The following is a 10,178-nucleotide window of genomic DNA, read 5'->3' on the forward strand; positions in this document are numbered from 1 at the left end:
ACAGTCCCATTTCTACACAGAAATCATTCATATTTTCAACACAATTCGTATCTTATTCGATTACACAAAATTTGACACTTTTACGTCTAATTCCTACTAATTCTTTCTCAATTATACCCCAATTTCGTTCATCCAAAGAGTTCACAATTCATCATGCATCAATCTAATCAGAGGTAAAACAATGGTTTCTTACTACCCAGTACATCTCATTCCATAATACCCGTTAATCGATGATAAACCCCCCTTACCTGAGTTAATCTGGCACTTCCGTTAGCTTCAAGCTTTTCCTCTTCTCTTGCTCTGCCTCTTTGCCTTTTTTCCACTTTCAACCGCTTCTCTGTGTTTTCCTTTTCACGTGAAAACCCTTTTTACCAAAAATGGGACTTTTCATTATTCCAACTTATTTTATTCCAATAAATAATTATCCCAATAATTATTATTCCAAAATAATAATAATAATAATTCAATTATCTAATTAAATTAATAAACATATTATTAACTTAATTTAAATAATTATTATATTATTATCGGGGTGTTACACTATCTCCTACAATTTTTGTCATATGAAAATTATTCCAAGAGAAAAGTTACTCCTTATGGCATTCAAAACAACTTTTATGTTATGGTCAAGAGCTAGTATTTCTTTTAAAGTCATTTTTTATGGTGAAAGATTATAAGTCATTTTGTATGTGCCCTAGTTAAGAGGTCAACTTATAAGGACCATAACTTGCTCAATTTTTATGAGATGACGGCCATCCATGTTTTATGATCAATTTCAAGATGTCATCTCCAACTTTTATTCTTTTAGAAACTTAAAATTTAACTTACAAAGACATGTGTCAAGAGTAAACATTATAGGTCATTTTGGGTCATTACCATTGAACAACCAATTTTCCTCAACTTCTAAAATGTATAACTCCTTCATGCCAAATCCAAATGAGGTCAAATTTGTGACTAAATTTAATAGGATTTAAAGAGATACAACTTTTATGAAGGAACGTTTTCCATTTGAAGCTCATAGCAAAGGTTATTCAAGGTGGAAGTAGTGGATATTTGACTTAGTACTTAGAAAATTTTCAATTATGTTTGATTTCCCAAACTTCCACATCAAAATTTATCATGATACAACCTTCAAATGGAAAACTGTTCAATATGAAAGTTGTTTCCCTTGATCTCACCTTTCCAAAAAGTCCAAAATCACTTCATTTAGACAAGGTTTGAATGACTTGTGCATGGTTACTCTTCATGGTTCCATTTGGATGAATCTCATGATCACTTCTCAATTACAAATGCATGTCTTCATGTTAGGCTTTCAGTATGATTCATGATCATTTTTGGACCTTTTGACATCATCTCGTGGGCCTATCACGCGCCCATGCAAGCATGCACACTTGAATTACTATTTTTTGAATTTGAATGGAAGTGTGTGAAAATCAATTACCAAGCCTATAAATATATGCCTTATTGCTCAGAATGAAGGACATTTTGCCCAAGCTTTGCTCTTGCAACCTTCTCACCTCCATTAAAGGATAATCTTGAAGGTTTTCATTTGAAAATCGAGTTTCAATTTTATTTCTGTTTTGAAGTTGAAACTCCAAGAATCCAAGCCATTTGAGTTCTCATTTCACTTCCTGCAATCAAGTGGAAGCAAGCCCAAGCCAATTGAGATCCAGGTCGAGCTTCATCACTGCAAACAGAAGGTGAAATTTGTCAAACTTTCTCGCTTAGATTCTCTCTCAATTATCCATTATTTCAATTAATTTTTGGTTGGCTGAAGTCCTACCAATGTAGGCAACAAGATTGAGTTGCTTTGAGGTCAAATCGAAGCAACTCAATTCATACTCCTCAATTTTCAATTCCACGTATCTTTCAATATAGTGAGAATTTGAGAATTTTGAGGGTAGATTTGCATTCCTGGCGTTTTTCTCTTCAAATTAGTGTATTCACTTTTTATTTTAGCGAAGGTTGGTGGTGGACCAGTCCGGTGAGATCCACTGGAGAAGATGATCGGAGCCCTAGCTCCGGTGGTGCGTTGACACTCTCCCAACCTTCTGATTCATTTGAAATATTTTAATCCTGATCGTTCCTTGTGATTACCATCCCTATGACGCGTTGATTGGGGCGTATGGTGTGAAGCGCGCACTTGGCCATCAGATCTGTCACCTCAATTAATGAGAGACATCTGATGGCCCCTTGTTTTTTTGTATTTTCTGATTTTTCATTTAATTGCCTTATTTTGTTTAATTCATAATAAAACCATTTTTAATCCAAAAAATATGGTACTTTCACCAAAAATCTTTAAATATTTTTCTATTCCATATTCTGAATTAAAATTATTTTTTGGATTAATTTTGGTATTTTCCATGAATTAAATGTTTTTGTGCATATATTTAATTGTTTAAAAATACTTTTGACTTTTTAAAAATTGTGAATTTTTTTGTCTAAGGTCCTTTGACCTTGTTTGACCTAGGATAGATCCCTTGGTCACTTATTTGGTGTTTTGAAGAGATTTTAGGTTTTGACCAAATTAAAATGTAATTTAATTTATTTTTAATGTGATCTTTAATTGATTAAATATTTAAAAAATTATGTTGAGCTATTTTGATGGTCTTGTGAAGTTTGACTTTCTATTTGGGCCTTGGTCATGATTGATTTGACTTTTGTTGGATCAAAACCATTGGATTTAGAGGATTGATGAAATGTACATTTTATCTCCCAAAATGAATGGATGGTTTTGATTTGATGAAATTCCTCCCATGATCAATTTGTGTTTCTATCTTCCCCTACCTCTTCTTCTTCATCCCTATTCTTTCCTATCCCCATATTTGACCAATGAAATTCTAATATCTAAAGGCTAATTGATTCATCAATGACCTTGTGCCAGATGAATCAATACAAGTATGACTGAGATATGTCCCTCCCTTTTTTTAGTGTGTGGTATGTTTTAGGAGTTTGGTTCCTTGTACCAAATCTCTAACACGCATTAACACCTATATTTTTATTGTCCGGTCTCAGATAGTTGTGACTTCTACATAAGTCCAATTACGATTGCTTAACATAGATCTAAATTTGACCCTCAAGGCATAGCATTCTAGTAAGTGAGATTGTAAGTCTCCCATTCTTCATGGCATTGTGTGGAGACTTGACCTTTTTTCCTTTCATGAGAGCTAGTGGCATACTTGTTGAATTATCCAAGTTGGAGCCCTTCTCATGGAAGATGTCTTGGTTTAAGGATTCATACTTGTGAATGAATGGTTGAGTGTTCTCCAAAGAATGACTTCGTCAATTAAAAAAAACCTCTAACACCACTAACTTTTGACTAACTTTTGACTAACATTTGACTAACTCTTATTCATTATACTTTTACTTTCAAGTCATTTACTTTATGCAACTTAACTTTCAGTCATTTATCATTCATTTCCATTTACATTTCATATAACTTGTTTATGTTCCAGTCCTTTTCATTTTGCTCATTTGAGCCATATCTTGTGATTGTATATATTTGTTTGTGTGTTTTGATTTTGTTTGTGGTCTTAGGACCTTAAAACACCTAATAACAACAAAAACCCTAAAAAACATTTGGAAGACTGTTGGAATTTGATCTAAGCTTTTGGACTTAGGATTAGGAAGTTTTCCCCATGCTAAAGGACTTGGCCAATGCCAACATCTGGGACTTAGCTATCTTTAAATTGTGCTTTCATCTGATGCAAGACCTGAGAATTTCTTGGATTCATCTGCTACTTTGTCTTTGTGCTTAATTGTTATTTTGATCTTGTGTCTGATGTTTTATTCTAAGTTGATCAAGGAATATTTCATCTGGTACATTGGAAGACAATGAAGACTTCTAGTTATTGGAATGCTTGCTTGGATGTGGCCATATTTATTTGATGCCTTGATTTTTATGATGTTTGGATATTGCTCATTGCTTATTGATCATTGCTTGATTAAACTCCAAAGGAAAATGGGTTTTTATATGACATTCTTGTCTGTTGGATTGCATCCCATTGGTCAGATCTTTTCAACTCTTAACTTTAAAATTTGTGCTTAGGATAGCCTCTTCATCTCCTCCCACTTCTTAAATTTCAAAATCTCTCCCTCTTTTCAAAATCTTTTATTTGCTTGTGATTTCAAACTTAGACATTGTTTAATGATTAGAAACTTTGGTCTTATACCATTGAATTTTCAAACCCCTTCTTAAATCAAATTTATAAATAAACTTAACCATATTGACTTAAATTTCAAAAGACAAAAAGAACTAATAACCCCATTCAAATTTTTGGCCCTTTTTGCCTTTTCTTATTAAACTTTTATTAAAAGCAATTCACCAACTTATTTGAAATTTTTACCACGAACTACGAGGTTTTGATCCTTCATTTTTATGTTGGTTCGTAGGCACGAGACCGAAGGTCTTGTCGAACACAAAAATATTGTTGGTTCTAAGTGTTGACAGCAATTTTAGTAAAACAAAGAGTGTTCACAAGATGTTATGTGTGATGTCTTAACATAAGATATCCTATGTACCTGCTGGAGTTTAAATGGAAAACATAATTATGCAGGATTTTTTAAGAACGTCATACACCAATGTCATGGCATCTGATATTATGTACCTTCTGGAGTTTAAATGGAAAACATAATTATGTAGGATTGTTTCAGGATGTCATAAACAATGTCATGGCATTTGATATGGTTGTACCTGCTGGAAATTATAAATGGAATTATGGAATTATGCAGGATTGTTCCAGGATGTCAGACCTGATGTCATGACATCATGTACACAAAATATTCAGTATGAATGTCTGGTGCTTTATGATTGCACAATTAATGGCAATCTATGTATGATTGAAGATCTGATTTGCAGGCGCATTCAATCATTGATTACAACCTGATTTACTTATTTTCCAAGGAGATCTAACCAGCTGTCATGAGAAGATTTAATTGGAAAATAGATTTAGGGTTTTCAAGATGTCCAAGCCCAGCTAAAAGCTTCTATAAAAAGGGACTTGGAAAACCTGATTGAACACACAACCAATACTGAGCAAAATACAGAGAGAGAGCTAGGGTTTGTGTCTTGTTTAGTCGTGAGACTTGTAAGCCATTAAAGTCATCCATAGATGATTGAATTGGTCTGATTTGTGGTTGTAATTTGTCACTCTAAAGCTATTAAGCAAGAGTGTGTGTCTACTTGATCAAAGTTGTTAAGCAAGATCAAGTGTGTGTCTTCTTGATCAAAGTTGTTAAGCAAGATCAAGAGTGTGTCTTCTTGATTGAAACTGTGAAGTAAAATCAAGAGTGTGTTATTGAAAAGTGTTTTCTTTTCTCAAGGGATTGTTGTTTAAAATCACAGGTGTGATTGTAGGGAAGTGAGTGGGTTCTCATATCTAAGAGTGCTTAGGTAGAAATTGCACGGGTAGAGTTTAAGTGAGAAAGACTGTAACTTGTTGAAGTGTACGGAGAGTCTTTGAATTGATTCTATTTTAGTGAATTTCCTTCCTGGCTTGGTAGCCCCCAGATGTAGGTGAGTTGGACCGAACTGGGTTAACAATTGCTTGTGTCTCTTACATTACTATTCTCTATCTTTATTCTGTTTGCATTACTCAGATATTAGTGTCGTGACATTACCTTCGACATCTCATATCTGATACCAGAATTTCAAATATAATCAATGAATTTTTTTCTCACCCCCACACTCTATTTTTTCTCAAACATCTTTTATATCAAAACATATGCACACATAAAAAATGGTTCCCTAGGAGTACCTAGGACACTTTGGATGCTAACACATTCTCTCTGTGTAACCAACCCCCTAACCTGTAATCTCTGCCATTTTATTAGTTTTGATTTGAAAACTTCTTATATTTGGGTTTTGTTCGTACTTTTCCATTTTCCTTTGGAAACAATAAAAGTGTGGTGGTGACTCTGATTTTATTGACGTCAAGTTTATCCGTAGCTTGATGGTCATGAATTTACCCTATATATATATATATATATATATATATATATATATATATATATATATATATATATATATATATATATATATATATATATATATATATATATATATATATATATATATATGGAATACTTTTTTTCATTTCAAAACAAAAGTTTTGATCGAGTTGAAAGCGATGATTTCAAGATTAGTCGAAGATATTGAAGCGTCCATCTGGAAAATGCAATGTAATGTTTGATTTTATGTTGACATCACATATGTAATGCTGATTTCATTTTATGAATGATAATTTTATTTTGTCAAAATACAACTTTCTGATTTTCTGCTTCTGTTTCTGTTTCACAATGTTACGAAAATGTATCCCTGGTAGATTTCGGAGATGCATCTTCGAATCAAAAAAGGGCACACTCCTATGACATCACTCAGAATTGACATAGGTTGTGTGTGCTTCGGATGCGTCCTGAGATGTATCTCCGAAATCTGGAAGCATTTTAATATTTTCACGTGATGTTCTATGATTCATTAAGAAATCCTTTTTTCAAAAATCTCCCCTCCTTTCCCATTCAAACTCCCCCTTAAACCCTTATAGTTTTACTTTTCATTATAGCTCTAGGGCACTCTCTCACCTAAACAAATTTTATAAAGTTCCATTTCCAGGGGAAAAAATATGAATCACCCTAGAAAAATAAAATGTTTAATCAAGTACTTAATGAATGAATTAAATGGTTAAACTCAAGTCACTAATAAAAGTTTACTTAAGGTAAAATTGATCAGAATTGTGATAGGATTTTTAAGACTAAGAGAGTAATAATCCCTATACTTTACCCAAGAAAATAGTCTTTTAGGCATATTCTATTAGTTATTTGGTAGCATTGTTATTAGGTGATTAATGTAATTATCTTATTTTGAGTATGCATATCTTATATAAACATGGTATAGTTTATGATTGAGAATCAAATAAATAAAATGGAATATTTTAAAAAAAATTTATAGTTTTTTTGTTCTTTTTCCTTTTAGTTTAAAAATCCTAATTTCAGATTTTTATTTGAAAAAGAGTCTAACAAAATATTATATCTAGATTCCTGTCTGAGATAGTTATTTATTAGTATACTTTATTTATTTTTTGAGCAAATTTTAAATTTATAGTTTGATTCCTGTCTGAAACTATTATTTATTATATTTTATTTATTCTTTGATCAATTTTTAAATTTTCAAAAAATGTTTTCACATCAAGCCCAAAAAATAACAAATATAATGTATTTTCATATATAGAAACTACATCAACCATCAAAAATATATTTATATTTATATATTAATATAAATAAATTATTAGTACAAGGACATTAATTATTGAGTAACATAGCACCAATAAATTCATAAACATAATAAATACTCACTTTAACAAATCGCATAACCATATAAAAAAAACATAATCAAATCATATATATATATATATATATATATATATATATATATATATATATATATATATATATATATATATATATATATATATATATATATATATATATATATATATATATATATGATAACAATAAAATCCTAAATCTTCATCAAATCTTGAAAGATCTTCATGACAGGAGCAGGCAAACCAAGAAGCACATTGATGTCCCTCCTCTCCTGACCATGTGAAAGGAACAAAATCACTTCCTTCTCCGGCAAGCCAACTGGTCCCGACAGAACCGGTTCGCCCCAACCGAAATCAGTGATGTGAAAAGAAAGCCTAGACCAAGTTGTGATCAAGAGTGTGCAAGCCAAAGAAGGCCTAGCTCTTGTTACCTCAAAATAATCAATAGCTGATCTCATGTATCCATCATTCACCATTTTAATTGCTTCTTGAATAAGTTTCACAGTATATGAAAAGGGCTTGTTTGTAATTTCACCTGCTTTACAAACAGATTTTGTTAGCACAATTCCATTCCCAAAATACCCTTTTGGAAGTTTTGGTTCAAATTTTGCCCTTCCATCCACAGCAAAAAGAAGCTTTGTTTCTTGTTCTGGAAGCATTTTAAGTGCTTTTGTTCTAGCTATCCAAACAAAAGCTGAAAGCACTTCAAATGTTGTGCAAGATTCAAGGACATTACTTTCATCTTCCATAGCTTTTTTCTTCAATACTTTTAGTTTTTCGGGATTGAAACAGAATGACCTATACACCATTTCGTCTTCGTATAAACTACTAGTGTTTGATTTGTCTTCAATGTCAGCGAATTCTTGGTGCAAATGCTCAATCTTTGGCGGACTGCGCGCCTTTAGTATGCTTCGGTCTAGAACCGGAGGGATCGAGATTGGTAAACCTCTTGCTAGTTCTCCCCATGAATTCACAAACTCCATAGCTCCAATTCCATCAAACATGCAATGATTCATGCATAGTCCAAGAGCAAAACCTCCACATTTGAATTTTGTCACCTGAAATATTGAATTGACTCTTCAAGATTATAAAACAGAGTTTGAAAGAATTTCCTTTTTATAATTTTTCACATAAAAGGTTTTTAATGTCTATGGCCAGCAGAACTATTCAAAAAACCGTCAAACATAAAAATAATTGAACCGTTATCTTTAATTAATGAAATGAATCATATTACATAAACAATTATAAAAATGAACCAAATTGCAAATAAACTGAAAGTGAAAATCTTAATGTAAGAAACAAAGTTTAAAACTTTTTATTAAAAAATTTGGGAAAAAGTATAATGGTTGGATTTGGAAAAAAAATTCTTCTAATAATTTGCTACGATTTAGAATTTCAAACTGATATATAAAATTAATAATTTTAGTTTTGTTCGATTCTAAGTAAATTAACATAATTTGATTCGATTCAGATGACCTTTTACGATTTTCATATTGAATTGTACCATTAACAACTCTAACGATCAAAGTTGTCTTAAGGTTTTAGATATACTACGATAAGTTAGTTATATTTCAATTGTGTCAAAATAAATAAGAGCTTTATTTTGTCACATATTAAGTATGATAAATATTTTATAACTCTTGTTTAGTTGTGGTTTGATTGTCAAAAAATTTAAAAGCAGCCAACCTTATAATCCATTAATGACAGCATCAGTGTCACATTAACTAGTTTGGTCCATCCTCTAAAAATTTAAATCTCTAAACATGGAAATCCTTAAATTTTAAGATCTAATTACAAGTTATTCAAAAGTTTAGGGACCACCCTAAAAATTTACTTTCAACTTTCAAGATAAGAAAAGACTAGTCACAAAACATACCTGAGCAACCAAAGGAGGCATCTGAAGAATATGTTTAGCATCAGGAATATCATAAACCAACATCCCAAGAGTCCTAGGATCAGGTTTTGTTATATCACCAATCTCTTCCATTGAACAATTAGCTTCAGCTTCAACAAAAAGAGCACCTTCTCCATTACAATCCACAATCAGTTTACCCTCTGAGCTTATACTCAATCTCCCAGCAAGAGGGTAGTATTGAACAAGAACATCTTTCAATGCATTCTTAATCACTTCACAAGCATTCTCGTTTCCCTTGTCTTTGTTTTTGAAACAATAAACGGTTCGAACAATGACAGCAATGTTTTGATCAAGGTTTGATAGAAAGTACATTTCTTTCTTTGTTTCTTCAGATGGTGGAACAAGTGTTGGTTCACTTGTTAGCTTTACATTAACTTGTTGGAAACCGTTTTCATAGTTGGAATTCTCCATCTCAAAAATTTCTTGATTAAATCACCTGAAAGAAAAAAAAACAAGATTAAATGTGAAAATACTAAGGTTAATGTGTGTGTGTGTAATGTTGGAAATGTCACATGGAATGTATGTGTTTGTGTTATTTTATGATACCTGAATTGGTTCACACAAATATGATAAGGGAAACGTTAGTGAGTCTCTTTAAGAGTGATTTGTTATATATGTATGATATATGGAAAATTGTATCTTAGGGGTTTAAATAAAAGATACGTTAGAAAATAAATGTAATGTGAAGAGGTTAGAGTTAGTTGTTTTTGGACAACGGTACAAGCTACAAACGTGGATTTTTTAAAAAGGTATACTTTAAATTACAATTTTTAAAAATAGTGTGACAAAGAGCTCTTTGAATTTAAGTGAAAGTTTCAATCTAAAAAATATTAAAATATGAATATGATAAACATATGTTTTTTCAGCAATGCTATTTCTACATCCACTTTTTACATCAATACTTACACCGTATACACTGTTCACCGAATTTATACGGTGAA

The 10,178-nt window shown here is 31.6% G+C and overlaps 1 protein-coding gene across 1 annotated transcript; it reads right to left on the reverse strand.

Moving 5' to 3' along the window:
• Window positions 1-7,491: 7,491 nt before the first annotated feature.
• LOC127128199 (omega-hydroxypalmitate O-feruloyl transferase) lies at window positions 7,492-9,918 on the reverse strand. Its single transcript, XM_051057431.1, has 3 exons — window positions 9,784-9,918; window positions 9,199-9,673; window positions 7,492-8,380 (listed from the first exon to the last, which is right to left on the reverse strand). The coding sequence occupies exons 2-3, from the start codon at window positions 9,646-9,648 to the stop codon at window positions 7,517-7,519; spliced, it is 1,314 nt and encodes a 437-aa protein (XP_050913388.1). The 5' UTR covers window positions 9,649-9,673; window positions 9,784-9,918; the 3' UTR covers window positions 7,492-7,516.
• Window positions 9,919-10,178: the final 260 nt, after the last annotated feature.

Source organism: Lathyrus oleraceus, chromosome 3 (assembly GCF_024323335.1).
Source record: "Lathyrus oleraceus cultivar Zhongwan6 chromosome 3, CAAS_Psat_ZW6_1.0, whole genome shotgun sequence".
Lineage (NCBI taxonomy): Eukaryota > Viridiplantae > Streptophyta > Magnoliopsida > Fabales > Fabaceae > Lathyrus > Lathyrus oleraceus.

What these genes read in the sequence shown, in the direction of transcription:
- LOC127128199 (XM_051057431.1), bottom strand. Translation starts at nt 9,648, where the DNA reads ATGGAGAATTCCAACTATGAAAACGGTTTCCAACAAGTTAATGTAAAG. An exon ending in TGCCTCCTTTGGTTGCTCAG is followed by an intron (nt 8,381 to 9,198) that starts GTATGTTTTGTG and finishes TCAATATTTCAG; the next exon opens with GTGACAAAATTCAAATGTGG.